Raw genomic sequence first — 22,345 nt, 5'->3', positions numbered from 1 at the left:
ATCAAATTCAAAACATTATTTATAATGAATTGTGTACAAGGACAAGAATTCAAATAGAATTTAACTCTTAGTTCTAATTTGCATTATCACCCTGGACAATTAATGGATTTAAAACCTAAATCATAATAGAGAGAAAATCTAGTTTGTTCAAAGTCACAAGGATAAGAAGTTGCAGAGCTGGGCTTGAAGCAGGTTTTTCTAATTCTATATTGTATGTATAATAGAGAATAACAAATTCTAAAGGGAAGACCACTTAAAAGAACACTTAAATTCTAACTTTGGCATATTTCTGGAGGCAGTGTGTGGAAAAGCATGTGTAATGGTTAATTTTATGTTACACTGTATCAGCCATGGTGCCCAGATATTTGGTTAAACATTATTATTGATATACCTGTGGGCCTTTTAAGGCTGAGATTAACATATATTTTTTTCTTTAATATATAATTTTATTTCTGGTTATAGAAACAAATGCTAAGAGGAGAAACAAAATATCCCAGTTCACATACAACAATAGATAAAAGAACAGTTAAAATAATGAAACACAAAAAGGTAGAAATTTAAACACTGTTACATTAACATCTGGTACAATTAGAAATTACATTCAGATCTCAAACTTTAAAAAAAAAAAGTATGGCTCCCTATTAAAAAAAAACAAACAAACTGTAGCCCATTTGAAATGAAACCACAGGCTGGCCCAGCTGCAGTGGGTTTCTCCCTGCCCAGGTGCCAGGGTGTGTGAATCCCTCCTGGGTGCCCCAGAGGCCAGAGCCCACATGCAGATGGTGAAACACGGCCAGGTGACATGTCCTCTGCCTCCCACCCAATGTGCCATGGAACCTAATTCCAAGGACACTACAGGACTCCTCTTTTTAAAGCACTGATGATTAAACATAATGTGAAAAATAGACACCATAAAAAAAAACAAAAAAAAACCCTCAGCCCCTATCAACATCCCTCCCCCACAAATGATCTTTACAGGAAAATTCTCAGTCAGATAAGAAAACACAATTCATGCTGGGTTTATCCCTTCACCATGTGCGCCCAGCTGCCTGGGGTCAGAGTCAGACTGCAAGCGATAATCAAGGACGCACTTTCCTCTCTCCTCCCCATCCCTGTTCTGAAGCAGAAATCAAGCTGGGTCAGTAGCCCTCAACTAGGTACCCAGAAAGGCCCATCTTGGAAGGAAGCTGGAAGAGGAGGAGAGAGGTGCCAGACTTAAAAGTGTTTGATTTTTTAAATTCTACTTTTACTTATTAAAAACATTTTTTTGGACAAGTTAACCCAGAAATTTAGAGGCTATGGTCTTAAGAGGCCACAGGCGTGGTTGAATATCCTTTAGGCCAGTTAACTTCACGCACAAAAATTCCCTTTTGGAGTCACAGGCCTCGTTGAAATTAACATTTAAATCATTGGATTTTGAATAAAGCAGACTGATCTCCATAATATAGGTGGGCCTTATCTAGTCAGCTGAAGGCCTTAATAGAACAAAGACTGACCTCCCCTCAAGAAGGAATTCCAACAGCAGACCGCCTTTGGATTTGAACTATAAACTCTCTGCTGAGTATTCACCTGACTGACCTTCAGACTAAACCTCTGCAATCACATGAGCCAACTCTTTAAAATTTCTTTCTCTCAAAAAAAAAAAAAAAATTCTTTCTCTGTTACACACACACACACACACACACACACACACACACACACCCCACCCCCCCTCCCCCCCTCCTATTTCTTCAGTTTCTCTGGAGAATCCTAATACAAAGGAGAATGAGAAACTCCTGGAGCCTTTAGCACCTCATTTTCAACAATGGACAGGACAGTCAGACAGAAGATTAACAAGTAAACAGAAAACCTGATCAACTCCATAAACCAGTGAGACCTAACAGACCTCTACTGAACACTCTATCAGACAATACAAGAATATACATTCTTCTCAAACACACATAGGAAATCCTCCAAAAGAGACCATATTATGTTAGACCCTAAAATGAGGCTCAAAAAATGTAAAAGGACTAAAATCATACAAAGATTTTTCTGGCCACAATAATTAGCTAATTAAATCCATTATTAAGAACTGTCAAAGATGGGCTTATTTAAAACATTTAAGAAATAAATAATCTTACAAAGACTCTTTCAGAGAATGGTTGGTAATATTTTCCAACTCATTTTTATGAGGTAAGTGAAACCCTGAGGAGGACACCACAAGATAGGAAACTTACATACCAAGCACTATTAATTTAGATGTAAAAATCCTAGGAAAAATATCAGCAAATTGAAACTAATGATGTGTTTTTTAAAAATTATGACAAGAATTCTGTTCCAAGTAGGCAAGTATGGCTTAACATCTGAAAATCTAGTAATTTACCACCACAAGTAAGGAAAAAAGCATATAATCGCCTCAATAGATACAATGTAGTAAAATTCATATATTTATAATTTAAATCTCTTAGAAGATAAGGAATATAAGAAACTTTTGTAACCTGACAAAGTATGCTCACAAAAAATCTACAGAAATCATCACACTCAATGTTCAATAATGACAGAAAGCTTTCTTTGGATGGCAAATAAGACAAGATGCCTTCTCTATCACCACTTCTGTTGGATACTGGAAACCCTAGAAGTGTAATAAGGCAAAGATAAATAAATAAAAGGAATAAAGATCAAAGAGGAAGAAATAAAATGTCATTATTTTCAGATTTTATGATTACAGATAAATACATCCAAAATCTACCATCTATTAATATTAATATGTGAATGTAAGGTCATCACTGGATACAAGATAACTATACAAAAATCTATTTTAAGAAATCATCATACCAAGAATTAATAGACACAATTTATAATAACATAAATATCAGACATCCAGGAATAAACCTATTGAAATACATGCAAGTCTTCTAAAATAAAAACTGACAAAATTGGAAGAAATTAAAGATCTAAATTTATTTTTAAAGTCACCATCATTATGAATTAGTAGACTCAATACTGGTAAGATATCAGTTCTTCTCTAATCAAAGTACAGATTTAGTGTAATCCCAATCAAAATCCTAGCAAGGTTTTTAAAACTGACAAGTTGACACTGGAATGCAGATAAAAATACAAAGAACCAAGAATAATCATAGCAATCTGCAAGAAAGAATAAAGCTAATGGACTTATGCCATAGGATATCAATTTATTATAAACTTACAGAAACTGAGAAAGTATGGTATTAATACAAAATTAGACAATTAAATCAATTAAATAGAAGAAAATTCAGAAACAGACTTATGTATCTGAACTCCCAATGGAACAGAACAGAATCCAGGACAATCTCCAAGAACTTAGAGTGAGGAAAAGAATGGCTGTTTAGAGAAAGATGCTGGATCATAATCATATGAGGATAAAATGAATCTTGATCCAAATCTCACATTATATATACAAATCAAATCCACATGCATTGTTGATTTAATGTGAAAGGCAACATGATTAAAGATTTTATAAATAGGAGAATATTTTTAGAACCATGGTTAGCCAAAGTTTTCTTACATGGGGTAAAGCAAGTGCTAACCAAAGCACTAACCAATGTACCAATGCAACTGAGCTACATTAAATTAAGAACGCGTATTCCCAAAAGGGCTCTCATTAAGAGAACAAATATGCAAGTTACAGATTGAAATATATTCATAATATAAAACATGCCCATCAGAAAATGTTCAGGAATGAAAATAAAAGACCTTAAGAGGCATGGCAAACAGAGAACAAGTCTAATGTGTGCTCTTTGAGAAGCTCTATAAATGCCAAACAATGAACACAAAGAAAACCACACATAAGTGTATAATATTTAACTGCTAAAAATAAATGACAAAGAAAAAATATTTTAAGAACTGCCAGAGAAGGGAATTCCAGGAAGATGTTAGTGGCACTGTGGTGGGTAGAATAATGATTCCCAGTGATATCCATATCTTAATTCCCAGAACCAGTGATTATGGTACTGGGGATTGTGCAGATTTGATTAAGGTTAAGGATCTTGATAAGAGGAAATTACGTTGCATTATTTGGGTGGGCCCAATCTAATCAATCATATGTGAGAGTTGGGCCCTATAGAAGGCTGAGAGTCCCTTGGACTGCAAGGAAATCAAACCAGTCAATCCAAAGGAAATCAACTCTGAATATTCACTGGAAGGAGTGATGCTGAAGCTGAAGCTCCAATATTTTGGCCACCTGAGGCATGGAGCCAACAGTCTTTTCTCAACTGGAAAAGACTCTGGTACTGGGAAAGATTAAGGGCAGGAGAAGAAGAGGATGACAGAAGATGAGATGGTTGGATGGCATCGCTGACTCAGTGGATATGAGTTTGAGTAAATTCTGGGAGATAGTGAAGGACAGGAAAAGCCTGGTGTGCTGCAGTCTGTGGGGGTCACAAAGAATCGGACACCACTTAGCAACTGAACAACAACAATGTAATCAAATGAGTTGTTAAAAGCAGAGAAACCTTTTGTGACTATGGTTAGACAGAGGGAGATGTGACTAAGAACAAGGGTCAGGGAGATGGAATTGTTGCTGGCTTTGCAAATGGAGGAAAGTGGCCACAAGCCAAGAAATGTGGGTGGTTGCCAGAAGCTGGAAATAGTAAGGTCCTCCCCTGGAAACCCTAGAAAAAAAACAGATACCTTGATTTTGGTCCCATAAGACCCATTTTAAAACTCAGGTCTACAGAAATGTAAGGTAATTAATTTCAGTCACCAAATTTATGATAATTTGTTATGGCAGCAAGAAAAAACAAATATACAGAGGTATAAATCACCTCATAAGAACAACTAGAAGTTGTTTTGAGGTTAGATGGAATAATTCATGGCAGACCAATGCTCTTGCTAAAAACTAGAAAAGCCAGAAAAAAATAAAAATTTACATTTTTTAAACATATTAGAAAGGTGCAGAAACAATGAAGACTAGATATACTAAAATTTCAGAGGAGAGAATCTTTCAAAAGTGGACTAATGATCTATACCTCTATTCTTCGTCATTGCATTTATACATTCTGAGCATGGACAAGGGTCACTGCTGTGACACAGAGACTAACAAAGCTTTTGATGGTTATAGGGAAATGGAGTGATGAAAGCAGTGATGAAACTGACATACAGCCAGTTTCTCAATCATGACCTCTATTGGTTTACGAAGCTGAATGGGACTGCTAGGTAGATAACTCGAAAGTATCTGAAAAGTAGAGCAGATATTAGCGCAGTCTTCTGGTGCTTAAGAAATAGAGATATACCATGGCAAGAAGCCTTGAAAATACAAGAAGCAAAATCCATAGAAGTAATATTGACACTTGAGGAACTGTATTCTTAAACTGAAGACTCAACAATCTGGACTAGTAAGGATAAAAAAAAACTTGGTCCTGGCTCAAGCAAAGGTTATTTCTGGGGGATAGAGCACGCAGCAGAATTGTTTCATGACACACGCTAGGCTAGAGAGGTAAAACTGAAGACTCAAAGAGCCTCAAACACAGGAAAGGTCCTTATCAAGGTATTTACTAAATTTTGAAGGTGTGCTAGGTATAAATCAGGTAACTTCAAAATAACCTAAGAGTTTCACTCAAAAGCTGGGGGGAAAAAACCACAGTGGGCCAATTTGAGAACAGTAACTGAAATTGGAAAAAGTTTTCCTACTTCCTTACTGATGAGTACAAATGGTTTACAGTAAATTCTGAAGGGGCTGGAGCAGCCTGGGATCCATTAACTCTCAAAACTAACACCCCAAAGTCACCTGTCAAGATAAAACTTCACACTGAATGAAAACATCTGGGAAAAGAATCTAAATTGATCAGGGAAATAAAATTAAAAGAAGAAAAATTCTATATAAAAGTTGGAAAGAGAAAGTCAGGAAATCTAAATTGCCATATTTTCAAACAAATGACCAAAACAGAAAAAAAGAGCTCTCAAGCTACAAAGTTAGAAAAGTAAATCTAAATCATATGTCCTTTCTAAAATTTAAGGAAAAAATAAATTTGCACACACACAAATCATCATAAGTGGGTTAAGCTTCATAAAAAGTTTTAAGAGGGGTAAAAAAAGACCAAATAAGGAGCCCTCGAAAAAAGCATGCCAGAAAGATACGTTCACAAAACAGATAAAAAATATATTATCTATGCCCTCACGACAGACAATTGACTTATCAAGAGTAAGTGGTCTTACAGGAGAACAACACAGAAACTTCTACATCTTTTACGATTTAGCCTTGGAAGTCATACATTATAATTTCTGAAACAGTCTGCTGTTTACACAGATCAGCCCCATTCATGCACAGTGGGAGGAAATTACACATTAATTACTTATACACAGAACTAACACTAACTGAAGGATATAAAGGACAGAGTATAGTATACAATATGTTCTATGGAAAGGTAGGTAAGTACTATTGTTAAAAAGTAGATGAGATGAAAATGTGGAAGGCATATGTTTAAAAAAAAATAACTGTTTTTGGGTCATCTTTGGTGGTAGTTGTTTTTGTCCTGAGAACATTTTGCTGACAAAGCAAACAAGGACTTGGGTTATATTCTTTTTATCTTGTGTTTTATCTTATATATATGTATATTTTTATCTCCTCTGGTATCTTTGAGAAATGAGACTTGATGTGGGAAAAAAAAAAAGACACATATAAGATATATTGCATTGGCCGTAATGCTGGTTTGTTATAGAAAAAATCCTGAACAAACTTTCTGGCCAACCCCATAAGTTTAGGGGAGGAACCTGTGATCCTAATTTAGAATCTGAATATAGGAGGTATCATTTGTTTAAAAATATGTGTTTTCTAGTTCTGCCCATTGAAAAGACCTAAAAAGCAATGACCAACTCTGTAGCATGAGCACCATTAGTACACAAGTTTTGTTCTGAAAATATAACTTCACATCAAAACAAACCAGAATTTCTTAGAGAAATGGCTGCCATCAGATCTAGGTGAGGAAAAGTGCAAGACGAGCCTGGAACTGTTACAGCCACCAAGGTCACGTTCAAAAGACTTGGGAGCCAACACGAAGAGCTTCCCACTGCCCAAAGTTATGCCCATTAAATAAATACTGTAACTCCATTTATATGTATTAATCACATATAATGTATATATAAAGAAAAAACTGAACCATATTAACAAACCTGACCTGGTTGTCAAACACACTAAACTCAACAAAAATAGATATTATGTGTTTTTTTCTGAAATGCACTTGGAAGAAAAACAGACCACATATTGAGCATAAAAAAGGTTTCAAAAGTTTCAGAAGACTGAAAACTCACGTGTTCTCAAGACACAGTAGAATGAAGCAAAGATTTTTTACAAAAGAAAAAACAGAATCCTCCCACACCAAAAATGTTTGGGAATCTAGCAATATACTTTTAAATATCCGAAGGATAAAAGAAAAGTTACAATGGAAATGGTAGCAAAAATATGACATTGATTAGATGGGTATGAAATCTATAGTTTTAATTAAATACTTGTATACAGCAGGAAAAAGCCTAAATTTCATGATGGAAATAGTCACTGAATGTTTCTAAGAGAAAGAACAGTAAATTAACTCCAAAGAAAGAAGAAGGAAGTGATATAGACCAAAAAGTAATAATGTAGGAAAAATATATACAACAGAGCCAATAAAACCCAAAGTTGATTTTTCAGGGGAAAAAGGTAACAAATCTCATAATTCCTTTGTGAGACTGACTTCTCAGTTGCTTATAATAATCTTCAACTTATTATGACCATAGAGAAGTGATTTTAAAAAAAGAATAGCAAACATTATTAAATACTTTCTATAGGCCTGTGCCATTCTAAATATGTTTAAATATACTAATTCTACTAATACAAGAAACCTATCAGGAAATTGGAACACAACAGTGCTTGCTGAACAGACTGGTTCCAGACAGAGCCTCCGTAAAACAGCACACAGCCCCTTGCAGGCATACAGTAGCAATTCATTAAATTTGCTAAACTTACTAACCAACTTCAAAATTTTAATATTTAAACCATACTATTCCCTGGCAAATCATATACCCTTCCTGATTTATTCTTTCAGTATATTATTTTCACAAATCTCACTCTAAATTGTCATTCTTTCGGCAAGCCAACTGACTACTTAATGCTATCAAATTCATTTCCTAAGAAAAACACTGATTATAGACTGATCACACAAGAAGAGGTTGCCAGTTAGCAGTGGGTATATGTGGTTTATTTGGCCCACAAAATGTTTTGTTTTAATGTGAATTAAAGACAACAAATTTATATAAAAATGAATACTTTTAAAAAATAATTGGAAGATCTGGCAACATTGTGCCTGAATTCCTATATGGCAGCACTTCTATCTAGAGCTGGGTAGTGGTTTTCTCCAGAGAGGTTACAGACTTTCTCTATTGGTCACAGTACTCAACACCTACCCTAACTCTTGAATGCATCTGACTTCATGACTACTGGATTTCAGGATAAAGTCTATGCTTCCTATTCTGTTTTTCCCACAATTTGGCCCAACAAGAACCTTCTAATTTAACTGGATTATACCTCACAATTTCCAGAATGAGTTTTATGTAAAAACATGCATTTCTAGACAGTATAGGCTGATAGGATTACATCACACTCTCTTATTTGTGCCAAAAGGCACCGGAAACTGGGGTTCAGAAGCTATAGCAGAAGGACTGGGGTCTTTGTTGAAATGATTTTAGATTTTCTTGAAAAAATATTTAAGTCAAAAAGTCGAGAGCCTTTTCCTTACTCAACTGAGTTTTATTTCCAACAGGATCTTTCATGATCACTAACTTCCATTAGCTTGTTTGAGATGGGGTTCTCTTCATTTATAAATGATTGCCAAATTTCTGATACAATATGTTTTACTCTTCTCTGTACTAATAAAACATTTAAGGATTTATGAAGGACCTTTTTACTGCCCCAGAAGAGGTTGGTATTTAAATTCTTTGTGAAATAAAGACTTTTTATTTTTTACTTTTAAAAATTCTTTGTGATGTAATTTCAAAAAAACCCCAAAATACCTAATGTTTGTATTCAAGATGGTATAGCTTTGTCTGTGAGCATCTTTCAGATAGGACCAACATGGACTTCGGTCTGATCTGTATTTAGGGAGTGTGCTTTAGTGGACAGTTTGCATGTGTGTCTCCGGTATGTTGCTGTTTGTTCCTGAACATGGATCTTGTGTTTGCATGTTTTCACATGTTTATGCTTAGGCATATTGCTAGATATATGTATAAGATTGTATGTATTCTTAGAGCTTAGTGTTCAAGATCAAAGAGTATTAATATAAATTTAAATCTTGGCTCCAATCATCCTAAGTAGCTATGTGACCTTATATAGAAGTCATAAAATTTCTGAGGCTCAGTTTCTCATCTTTGAAATAGTACGTCTTAATAGTACTCACTTTGTAAAATTATTATGAGGATAAAATGTAATATTAAATACATGCATGGTGCCTGGCCTATAACAAATGTTTAATAAAGTTATTATTCCTATGTAACCAATTTCAGTTTTTCTCGAAAAAAAAAAAAACAATAACATTTCCTACTTATGCTTTTTATTCTTATCCTTCATCATATACTGTGCCACAGTACTGTTTTAATCTTTCATATTTCTTTTTTGGTTTAAAAATAATAACTGAATTACACAAGTTCCTTATGGAAAATTTGATTTCACTTTTGCATAGTCCATAAAATTTTGGACTTAGCATAGTCTAAGCAACAAAGGATGCAGATACTTGATGAAAATGTTCAATATATACTACAAGAAAGAACAGAGGCAGAAAAAATAAGACTAATTTGAAGAGCTTGTGTTCAGACTGCTCTTAATGTAAAACAATTTAAGATACTGAGATTTAGTATACCATGTAAGTCAACATGAGCAACCTTACTGCCTTCCACTCAAGAAAGGCAGGTCAGGGACAAAGACAAATTCAAGTAATTAAAAGAAGTGATGCTAAGGTCTTTTACTTTTGAGTAGGAAGGGGTTGTTTGTGTGTGTGTGTGTGTGTGTGTGTGTGTGTGTGTGTGTGTGTGTACATGTATATATATACTTATATTGCTTTTGTTTAAAGGCATTAGAAAGCTGCTTAAACAATGCTGTGAGTAGTGCCAAGATTCCTGAGGGGAGGGGTGAGTTAACAGCCTGCAGCTGTTATTTTCCTAGGGGTATTTGTGAATTCTGAGAACAGAACAAAAACTTGAGAAAAGTATGCTTTGTCACAGGTCCACTGTTGGAGGACAAACAAACCAGCAGTGTTTTGGCAGTGAGACACTGGGTGCAAAACTGAGTCGACTGTTCCTCAATATACGTGCAGAATATCTGAAACTGTACAGGGCGAAGCGACAAAAAGCTCAGCAGAAAGTCTCTGAACAGCAGAAAGAACCTTCTGCTATCTTGCCTGAGAAGATGAGCGTTATAAATAGTACCTATGAGAAGGAAGGACTTCTCAGGTAGCGCAGTGGTAAAGAATCTGCCTGCCAATGCAGGAGACACAAGAGACGTGAGTTTGCACCCTGGGTCAGGAAGATCCCTTGGCAACCGACTCCAGTATTCTTGCCTGGAAAATTTTATGGACAGAGGAGCCTGGTGGGCTACAGTTCATGGGGCTGCAAAGAGCTGAACATGATTGGGTAGCTGCGCATGTATTCACATGAGCAGGAAGGGGTCTGTAATCACACCAACTCTCAGGTAAAAGTCAAAAGGACTGAAAATAAAGAACTCAATAGGTTTTTAAAAAATATTTAGAGAAAAATTGCAAAGATGAAGAGTTCTTGTACATAGGAACATCACCCTTCATCCAAGTTCTCTTAATGTTAACATCTCATATAAGCAGAGTAAATTGTGCAAAACTAAGAAATTAACATTGGCTCAATACTATTATCTAAACTACAGACTTTAGTTGGATTTCACCAATTTTTTCAATAATGTACTATTTTTATTCCCTGGTGGCTCAGATGGTAAAGCGTCTGTCTATCAATGCGGGAGACCTGGGTTCGATCCCTGGGTCGGGAAGATTCCCTGAAGAAGGAAATGGCAACTCACTCCAGTACTCTTGCCTAGAAAATCCCATGGACGGAGGAGCCTGGTGCAGGCTACTGTCCATGGGGTCACAAAGAGTCGGACACGACTGAGCGATTTCACTTCACTTCTGTTCCAGGATCCAAAACAGGATGCTGTGCTGCATTTAGTCATCGTTTCTCCTTTGTTTCCTCCAATCAGTGATAAGCTTCTGTGCTCTTTCTCATGATTTTGACATACTAGCCAGCTATTTTGTACAAAGTGTCTCCATTTGCTTTTGTCTGATGTATTCTCATGTTGAGGCCAAGGTTATGGGTTTCGCGGAACAATATGTCACAGACATGTCCTTCACATCCCCTGATATAAAGGGATACCAGCTATCAACATCTGTTATCACTAACGATGTTAATCTTGATCACTTTAATAATAAGGTGGTGTCATCTGCCAGATTTCTCCACCAAAATTTTGTGCACTCAGTCAGTCACTTGTGCCCCCATGGACTGTAATCTGCCAAGCTCCTCTTTCCATGGGGTTATTTTCAGCAAGGATACTGGAGTGGGTTGCCATTTCCTCTTCCAACCCAGGGATCAAATCTCTGTCTCCCGCATTGGCAGGCGATTCTTTACCACTGCGCCACCTAAATTATTATTTCTTTTTTCCACGTTCCATTTTTAGATGTAAATCAAGCCCAGGCCCAAGAGCAAGAGAAGAATTAAGCTCTATTTCTTGGAGTGGGCAGTATCAACAACTATTATTTAGGATTCTTCTGTAAGGAAGATTGGTCCACTCTCACCATTGTTCACTCATTGTTTCACTTACATCAGTGTGGACTCATGGATATTTATTTCATTGTCTGGATTATAATTCAATACTAATGCTATTTATTTTGTTGCTCAAATTATTCAAGAAATGGCCAGTTGGGGGGCTCATTCAGGTTGCTCCTGTATCCTTTTGATATGCCCCTATTCCTCTTACATTTTGAACAATTCATCACTTTTCATAATGTAAGATGTTCCAGGCTCTACCCTGAGAATTAACTATTGCTCCAAGAAAAAAGGCCTGTTGATTTTCATAGAAAATAAATATTCAGAAATAAAAGGTATTAAATCTGGGAGCTGGGTATGCTTATTGCTATCAGGTTCTCACTCCCTCTAGGCCCTTTCAAAGGGTAAATACAGGAAAATATGTGAATATACTAATACATGTATACTCATATCTATAATTCTGAATTAATCTATCCATATATATTAAAAGAAATATGAATTAAAATTGTCATCTCAGACTCTAATCCAGGTTCACAGAGTTCATTCTAGCTTCATCCATTTTGTTTCTTTGTAACTTCTTTTTCTGACAGTGAGAAACCTGGTTATTTTATCCACAATTTATTTACTTATTTGTCCAACTCTCATATAAATGTAAAGCATTTTCAGAATTGTTAATCCATATCACTGTGTAAAACACATTTATCTACTAGAGCAAGGGTTAGCAAACAGCTCCCAGGGCAATTCTGGCCCTTTGCCTATTTTGGTAGGACTAATAGCTGAGAGTAATTTTTATATTCTTAAATGACTAGGTGGGGGAAGACAGAATATTTCATGAAAATTTCATGGAATTCACATTTTAGTGCACATGGATAAAGTTTTACTGGAATACAGTCATGACCATTTGTTTATGTGTTGTCTATGACTGGTTTTGTGCTCTATCAGTAGAGTTGAGTAGTTATGAGATCCCAGAGCATACACACAGAAAATAATTACTATCTGGCTCTTTCCAGAAAAAGTTTGATAATTTCCAAAAAAGAATATAGTGATCATGTAGTTCTTCCTGGCTTTAGCTTTACAGTATCCAGCCAAAAACACCATATTCCAAAGTAATTTAGATAAGCTAATTTAAAGATAAGTCTTGTAATTTTAATACTGCTAGTTCATTATAATCTACATTAAATCTTCAAAAGAGTCAGCATCACACTTTTAATTTTTATATAATAAATTTAATTCTTTCTAATGTATATTAGAAAGAGTAAAATATTCCGTCTCCCTCCACCAAGTAATTTAAAAATATAAAAATTACTCTCAGCCATCAGCCATTTTCCTAGGAGTTTTGACAAATACATTAAGTCATATATCAGCCACACCAGTATATTAATCAGTGCCTGCACCCTAAAAATTCCCGTGAGGTGAGTTTCTTTGCAGTTAACAGCTTCTGTGTCTCCTAACCTTTGCTATTTTAACAATGTCATATAAATAAAATTATACAATGTGTAGCTTTGGGGTTCTGGCTTTTTTCATTTAGCAAACTAAATTTAAGATTCATCATGTTTTAAAATAATTAATAGCTTACTCTTTTTTATTGCTGAATTATATTCCACTGAATGGCTGTACCATGATTTGTTCACCGTTCACAATTAAAGAACATGCTGTCTTTGGAAATGATGAATAAAGTTTCTATAAACATTCACGTACAGGTTTCTGTGTGAAGATATGCTTTCAGTTCACTTGGGTAAATAGCTAAGAGATGGACTGCTGGGTCATATGGCAAGTGTATGTTTAAACTTACACAAAACTACCTTCAAACTGTCCTCAAGAGTGGCTGTATGTTTGAGCTTCCCACCAGCATTAAATGATAATTCCTGTTGTTCCATATCCTTGACAGTATTTGTGGGGTTTCCTTTTAGGGAGGCACTGGGGGGTAGTTTCATTTAACAAATTCTAATAGGTGTGTAATAGTATCTCAGGTTGTCTTCGTTTGCATTTCTATAATGACTATTGAGCATCTTTTCATATGCTAACTGGATAAAATGTCCGTTCAGATCATTTGCCCAGTTTTAATTTTATTTATTTTTTGATTGTTGAACCTGAAGAGTTGTTTTACATATTTTAGTTTTGGATACAAGTCCTTAATTATATATGTGATTTACAAATATTTTTATTCAGACAAGGGTTAATTTTTCTATTCTCTTAACAGTGTCTTCACAGAGCAAAAAATTTTAATTTTAATAACATTTATCAATAACTTGCCTTTTCCTTTATAGGGCTTCGCTGGTGGCTCATACAGCAAAGAATATGCCTGCAATGCTAGAGACCAGGGTTTGTTCCCTGGATCAGGAAGATCATCTGCATAAGGAAATGGCAACCCACTCTAATATTCTTGCCTGGAGAATCCCAACGGCAGAGAAGACTGGCAGGCTACAGTCTACAGCGTCACAAAGAGTCAGACATGACTGAGCGACTAACACTTTTCCTTTTCCTTTATAGATCATGTGTTTGATGTCGTATCTAAAGTCATTTAAATGGATTTTCTGCTATGTTATGTTAGTTGCTCAGTCATGTCCAACTCTTTTGCAACCCCATGGGCTGCAGCCTGCCAGGCTCCTCTTCCATGGGGATTCTCCAGGCAAGAATACAAGGGTGAGCTGTCAGGCCCTCTTCTAGGGGATCTTCCTAACCCAGAGATCAAACCCAGGTCTCCTGCATTGCAGGCAGATTCCTTACTGTCTGAGGCACCAGAGAAGTCCCAATATACTGGAGTGGGTAACCAATCCCTTCTCCAGGGGATCTTCCTGACTTAGGAATCAAACTTGGGTCTCCGGCATTTCAGGCGTATTCTTTACTAGCTAAGCTACCAGGGAAGCCCCTACTATGTTTTAGGTCTATGATAGATTTTTGATATATTTTTAATTATGTGTCAGCAGTTTGTTTTTGGTTGTCCACAACCATGTGTTAAAAAGAGAATAAATGCAAAGGCTCCATTTAATTGGGTTTGTACTTTTGTTAAAAATCAGTACTTGTGTGGGTCTATTTCCAGAGTATTTCTTCTATTCCTTGATATCTGTGTCTATAAGTTAATCAATACCACAGTCTTCATTGGTGGCACAGTGATAAAGAATCCACTTGCTAATGCAGGAGCCACAAAAGACTCGGGTTCAATCCTTGGGTTGGGAAGATCTCCTGGAGTAGGAAATGGCAACTGGCTCTAGGATTGTTGCAGAAGAGCCTTGCAGGCTACAGTCCATGGGGTCACAAAGAGTTGTCACAACTAAGTGACTGAGCACACACACAAACACACACAGTCTTCATTGCTGTGCTTTACAGTTAAGTCTTAAAATTAGGTGGTGGATCCTCCAATTTTGTTCTTTCAGAGCTCCTTTGGTATTCTCAAGTACTCTTCCATTCACATTTTAGAATCAGCTTATCAATATCCATTTGAAAGCTTGATGGGGTTTTATGATTTCCTTCAATCTAGAGTTCAACCTGGGAAAAATTGACATCTTAACATTAAGTCTTCCAACCAATGAATATGGTGTAACTTTGTTTTAGTTCTATCTTTGATTTCTTTCAACAGTGTTTTGTAGTTCTCAGAATGCAAAGCCTGCATTCTGTATAATCCTGTTAGAATTGTATGTAAACACTTCAGTTCCTGGTGCTATTGTAAACTGTATGGATTTTCTTTTTTAAAATTCCAATTGTTCATGGCTAGTATATAGGAAAAAACTACTTTCTTTTTATCCTATGACATTGATAAACTTACTTCTTAGGAGTTTTTCTGTAGATCATTTGGGACTTTCTACATAAATAACCATATCCTTTGAAAATAGTTTTGTTTCTTCCCTTCTAACCTTTAAGCCTTTTATCTATGTTCTTATCTACCTGTATTATCTAAGACTCCCAGTATGATGTTAAAGGAATGGTGAGAGAGGGCTTGCTTGCCTTGCTTCTGAGCTTAGAGGGAAAAAGCATTTAGTCTTTCACCTTAAGTATAATGTCAGCAGTAGGTTTTTTAAAGATGCTTCTTAATTAGGTTAAGGAAGTATGCTTCTACCTTAATTTTACCAGCAGTGTTTAACATGAAGAGATTTAAACTTTGCTGTATACTTTTTCTGTCTATTGAAATGACACAGAACAAAATGTATTTAATCTGTTAATAGGATGAATTTACATTGTGTTTCTGGGATAAGTCCACTTGATTATGATACATTTTCATTTTTATATATTGCTGATTCTAATTTGCTAACATGTTGTTAAGGATTTTTATGTATATATTATGTGGGATTTTGGTCTATTTTTCTTTTCTTGTAATGTCATTATCTATTCGACATTAGAAGAAATGTTGATATCATGAGATGACCCAGAATGTATTGTTTCTTCTGTTTTCAGGAATGTGTAAAACTAGCATTATGTTTTCCTTAAAGGTTTGGTTGAATTCACTAGAGAAGGCCTCTGGGCTTAGGGTTTTCCTATATGGGAGATTCCTAACTTTAAATTAAATTTCTTTAATAAGACAAAAAATTAAAAACATCAAAACAAGCATAAGATACATATGATATACAGTCTAAAGACCCTATAGAAGTGTAATTTGAAATTCCAGAGAGACAGTATTGGAAGAGAAGCAATGTTTAAAGAAAGAATGAATGAGTTTTCCAAAACTGATGAAAGATATCAACCTAAAAATTTAAGAAGCTCTGCAAATAATGTAGAATTAATCCAAGAAAACTACATTTAGGCATATCATAGTAAGATTACTAAACACAAAGTTGAAGAGCAAATCTTAAATGCAACAGTGTGGGGAAACCCTACAGTACTTCAAAGGAATGACAAGTGACTACTGAAGTGACACAAAAGAAGCCGGAAGACAGTGAATGGCTTCCTCAAAGTGTTAAAGGAGGAAACTCCCTAGTGGTCCAGTGGTTAGGACTCCACGCTTTCCTTGCTGACAGCAGAGGTTCAGTCCCTGACTGGGGAACTAAGATCCCTGTGGTATGGCGAAAAAATAAAGATCAAGTGCCAAAAGGAAACAGCCATCAACCTAGATATAAAACAGAATTTTATATCCAGTAAAACCACCCTACATAAAAGTGGAACCATGATGCTTTTAAACAAACAAAATTGGAGTTCAAAGCCAGGATAGTAACATTAAAGAAAGTACTACAGGGAGGAGGAAGATGGCTCAAAAAGTGAAACTGGAACATGGAATCTCAGGAAAGGATGAAGAATAACAGAAAGGGTAAATATGTGATTAAAATGAGTAAACATTACTACACAAACAAAATGAATTTGTTGTGTGTTTTATATATGTAGAATCAAAATGCAAGATAATAGATATCCAAAAAAATGAGGCAGGTTAAAAAAACAGTTAAATGTTTTTAGGTCCCAACATTATCGGCGAGGTCAACAAAGAAATAATTTGTTATGTATGCAAGTTGCAATCTCTAGGGCAACCAATAACATAGTTTAAAAAACTGAATAACAAGTTAATAAAAAGGAAAAAGATTATAAAAAAAGTTATTAATTCAAATGAAAGCTGCATCAGTCTACATAAAAATTCTAGATTTTCAATCTGGAAAAAAAATCTCATGTGCTATTCACAAGATACACACTTTAAATATAATGATTAAAAAAAGGATGGAAAATATACACCATGTATATATGGCCAAAATAAAGTTGCTATAACTATACACCAAGCAGTGTAGGTGCTGCTTACACAGTACTATGAAACAAGAAATAACACTAGAAATAAAAAAGGATACTTTACAATAAAAGGTTTGTATCATAGTCTGAAATCTGTATCCAATCAACAACATGGCTTCAAAATATATAAAACAAAGTTAACAGAACTAGAAAGAAAAAGACATCCACAGTTATAGAACTTGAAACTTTCTTGAAATTTGCCACCTTCCTACCACTATGCAGAAAAAATAATTCCAACTAGATCATATATTTAAATGTGAAAGAAAACAAAAAGTCTTTAGAAGAAAACAAAAAAGTCTTTAGAAGAAAACATAGGATGGAGTCTTGAAGTAGACTAAGAGAAGAAATTTTCACATACTGAGGGATGGAGAAGTCATTCTGGCCTGTTTGTCATGTGGATTGAACTTTATGCTAACTACAGCCAGCAGTTCTTATGGCCAGCAGTTTTTCTGAACTTTATCGAACTCAAGAATACTAGCAGTTCTCAAGACAACATCTGCAGCAGCTGTCAGCTGCAATCTTAAGGTCACAAGGTCTCCTGTTGTGACTACACAGCCATTTCGGACCATAACCAATCCTTACTTAACTCATCTATCTATCTATCATATATCTATCTATCATCTTTGCTGATATAAGCCTCCTCCATTTTGTAGTCTGGCAGAATACAATTCAAGTGCTATTCCTTCACAATTCAAATCTCTTGGGCTATAGTTCTCAGTCTGGCTCTAATAAAACCTTTCTATTCCTATTTTAGATTGTTTATTGATTATTTCCATTGATAAGACAAATATTCTAAAAATGCTAATAAAAAAGATGTATTAGACTCATTGGACTTAAGAACTTCTTTTCATCAAAAGATATCATTAAGAGAAAGAAAAGGCAAGGCACAGAGTGGGAAAAGAAAATTATAAAACATATATCTGACATATCAGGAATCTATATGGAAATTTTAACAAATTAAGAGACAACGCAGTATAAAAATGGGCAAGTGACTTGAACAAATACTCACAAAAGAGAATACCCAAATAGTCAATAAACTAGTCACCAGGAAACAGCAAATTAAAACCATTATGTGATAAAACTACTTCTCACAATCAAAATGCCAAAATTAAAATGCATGTATGCACACACACATACACATGCACACAACCTATTAAGTAGAAGTGAGCATATGAAACAAACGGAACTCACACACTCTGGTAGTGGGAGTGTAAATTGTTAAAATCACTTGGAAAAGCTTAATGTTTATACAGTTTATGACTGAGCAATACAGTGGTGGCAACATACCCAAATAAAATATATACAATGTTATCTGAGGACACACACTGTTCATAACAGTTCTAAAATAGCTCAAACCAGAAACAACCCAAAGGTCCATCAATAGATGAATGCCATTAACCAATGGTAGTATTTTCACACAATGAAATACTATGCAGCAGGCAAGAGTGAAGAGCTATGTAACAAGATGTCTGCATTGCAAAAATATCTGAACTGGAAAAACAAAATGAAATAAGTAAGAAAAAAAAGGGAAAAGACATGGTAGGGTGTCACTGCTATAAACATAAAAAATATGCAATACTTTTACTTCTAATCTTCTAACACTTCTAATCTTGTTATTAGAAGTTAGGATAATGTTAACCTTGGGAGAGGCAATCACTGGGACTATCTGTAATTATATTATACTTTGAAAACAAGTTTAATTTAAAATCAGTATGCATAATAGAAGCTTTCAACTGTATAAAATGATGTCAATGTCACATAATCCAGTTATATCCCCAGGACCAAGCTTGGTGTCCAACATGACTCCTGATAAACAATTGTTTTTAAATAAATGACTGAAACAAGATACCAAACATAAAAAGAATAATATACTGTAATTATTTCCCACTTGTCATTCATTTATATGTTCATTTGCCTTATCAGATTCTCATACTAATGTTATTCAGTACTAAACTGATAAACCTGACTTCTTTTTTTTCCTCTTTTAAGTATTTAATTAACATAAAAATCAGCTGGGAAACTTCTCCAAAACACATGTCTCATCCCTTCTCTCATTCTACCATTCAATCAAATCTATTTGCAGGAAATGGAATTTATTCTGGGTCATAAAACAAGAGTTAACATATTTTGAAGGCTGTGAAAAATTATCATGAGGTCACTACTTACTGACTCTTTATGAGATACTTATCACTAATTTTTTTTATAGTTAACATGATCTATGTCAAACATTTTGCATAATGACTCAGGTCAAACAGGAAGTTAGATATGTTGCCTTTAGCTAAACCACTGACTTCCATTAAACGGAGGTTGTATCTTTTCTTTTCTTTCCCAGGGATTAAATATTGCACACGTTAAACATCTTGGGTGGTTTTCATGCCTAATTTAAAAAAAAAGCCTTCAAGAGAAAAATTTAGAAACTAACATATAAATGTCTTTGATGAGCCTGATGTGATTTCAAGACATTCTTTACCCGGTCATGGATCTCATCACAGTTGGAAGGTGAACACCAATCAGAATGGAACCTGTAGGCATAAAAAACAAAGATGACTTACAGCCAGAGGGACAAAAAATTAAATCACCAAATGCCAGACACATAGTTATTTTTTTTTATCTCTTTGTGATAACATATAAGGATTAGAATAACATATTTTCTTTCTTTGAGGATGAGAGACAGATATAAAATCAAATATTCAACCTCAACTGTAGTATTAGATCCTCACAATATGTTCAATTAATAGTCTAAGAAAGTTGGACATGCTTTGGGGACAGCAAATCTATATACCTAACCATTTTAACAATGTCCATATATAATTCTTTAGAGCTTTATCTCTAAACAAAGATATAAATTTTTATATTAGAGCAATAATTCCACATATAGTACCTTTAAAATTATTTTCCATCCTTAGAATTAAACATGCCAAAGAAGAAGTAAAGCAGCCCATCATTTCTCTTTCTCATGCATTTCCCAAACTCAAAACTGGCACTAGTATAATTAAGATATCTTGCTTTATTTAAGTGATAATGAAAATTTCTACATCCATCTGATTATAACATATCTACATGACATATTCTTGATAATTCCTTTATAAAGGAAGTGAAAGTCACTCAGCCAAGTCCAACTCAGAACATGGAATTCTCCAGGCCAGAAAACTGGAGTGGGTAGCTGTTCCTTCTCCAGGGGATCTTCCCAACCCAGGGATTGAACCCAGGTCTCCCTCATTGCAGGCAGATTCTTTACCAGCTGAACCACAAGGGAAGCCCAAGAATACTGGAGTGGGGAGCCTATCCCTTCTCCAGCAGATCTTCGCAACCCAGGAATCTAACCGGGGTCTCCTGCATTGCAGACGGATTCATTAAAAAGGAATGAGTTATTAAAATGCTAATAGTTTGCTTAAAACCTTCTAGCTTCTAGTTTGTCCTTACAAAGTTATAATTTTATGTGTTTACACAAAGTATAAACTAGTAAGCAGGATAAATGGTTTACATAATCTGTTTCAAAGAATGCAATCAATAATGGATGATCAACTATATCTATATCTTAATCTCCTGCATTTGTAATAGGAAGTGTTGCCTGCACTTATGGAAATATATTGGCAGGCCTTATTACTGGCTACGTATGTAACACATCTTGAAAATCAGAGACTCAAATGTGCAGCTCCAGGAGGATTTCTTTGATGATACTGTGAGAGGATCCACTAGTCTGTGCTGTGGTATAAGGAATGACTGCCTAACAGTCTTACTCCATTTAGAAAGCAAAACCTTTAGCATGAGAATATCAGCTCCTAGTAAATTAGATCTGCTATTATTTCTTAGTCTGATTTTATTAATAACTCTATAAGCTAATATAATTATGCCATAATATTAATATTTATACTTAGAAGAGAAAACTGCTTTTGAAACATAACACTTATAATCAAAAGTGAAACCCGTTTATGGTGCACTAACTCTACTGGAGCTATTCTTTTAAAAGGCTTAAAGCAAAAAGGACCTTCACGATAAATAAATAAAGTCATTTGCTTAGAGTCACTGATAAAGCTTTCAAAAGTGTGTTTATTCCTATACATGATAAGGAGTCAGCATTTTACAGCAATCTTAGAGGAAAACTTATTTAATTTTAATAAATATGTACCCAGAAAAAATAGAGCTGTATGTTCTGTCATACTCCCAATTTTGCCGAGGACATACAATCTACGTTTACATCAGTTTAAATTGTTTATTGATTCTAATGGATTGTATAAACACTCTAGTATATTTCTCAGTGACCTAAAAAGCCAGATCATAGAAAGTCTTATATTTAAACATGTAGTACTAAGCATGTTAAAAAGAACAAAATGTTTTTTCTCTTGGTAATATGTCTTAAAGACATATTGTCTGATATATTTTACTTTCCTTTACAGACTAGATCTAGATTTTTTTAGAAAATACACTTGAGGAAGAGGTGTTCCATCTTAGTGAAAATAAAAAAGTTTATTTATACTAGAAAGTACCCAAATAAAATTTTATCAACTTATTTAGATGTGTTCAAACTAAACGATTATATTCTTTAATTTTAAAAGTACCTCAAATTTCTTCAAGTCATAGGTAAAATATGTAATGTTTAATATTTGAATCACTGATATCTTTCTAGCAAAGAACTTATTTATCTATATCTACTATCCAACGTCAAAATAAATGCTGTCACCTACTCTAAACCATCCCCTGCACTGAAATATGAAAAAGGGACAGCTGACATTAGCTAGCCTCAATAAAGAATTTTTGAAAATAGCCTCAATGAAGAATTTATCAATCTGACTTCAAAATACTGAGACAAAATTACATACAAGGAAAAAACAACACAAGATTAAATTTAATATTTTAGTATACCAGTGGACAATTGGCGACTTCT

General features: G+C 34.8%; 1 protein-coding gene across 8 annotated transcripts in view; it reads right to left on the bottom strand.

Annotated features, from left to right (window-relative positions):
* The window catches only part of SPATA6 (spermatogenesis associated 6), a 144,179-nt gene that overhangs the window by 15,694 nt on the left and 106,140 nt on the right, over nt 1-22,345 (bottom strand). For 6 of the 8 annotated variants that reach the window (XM_043461388.1, XM_043461393.1, XM_043461386.1 and 3 more), the window contains one exon: nt 19,883-19,982. In XM_043461388.1, the coding sequence (XP_043317323.1) occupies nt 19,883-19,982 (100 nt within the window). The remainder of the gene's footprint in view (nt 1-19,882; nt 19,983-22,345) is intronic. The other 2 variants (XM_043461390.1, XM_043461391.1) reach the window with 1 other exon arrangement.

This window comes from Cervus canadensis, chromosome 2 (genome assembly GCF_019320065.1).
Source record: "Cervus canadensis isolate Bull #8, Minnesota chromosome 2, ASM1932006v1, whole genome shotgun sequence".
NCBI lineage: Eukaryota > Metazoa > Chordata > Mammalia > Artiodactyla > Cervidae > Cervus > Cervus canadensis.
The sequence above is the reverse complement of the archived record's forward strand: the minus strand, read 5'-3'. Positions and strand labels throughout refer to the sequence as shown.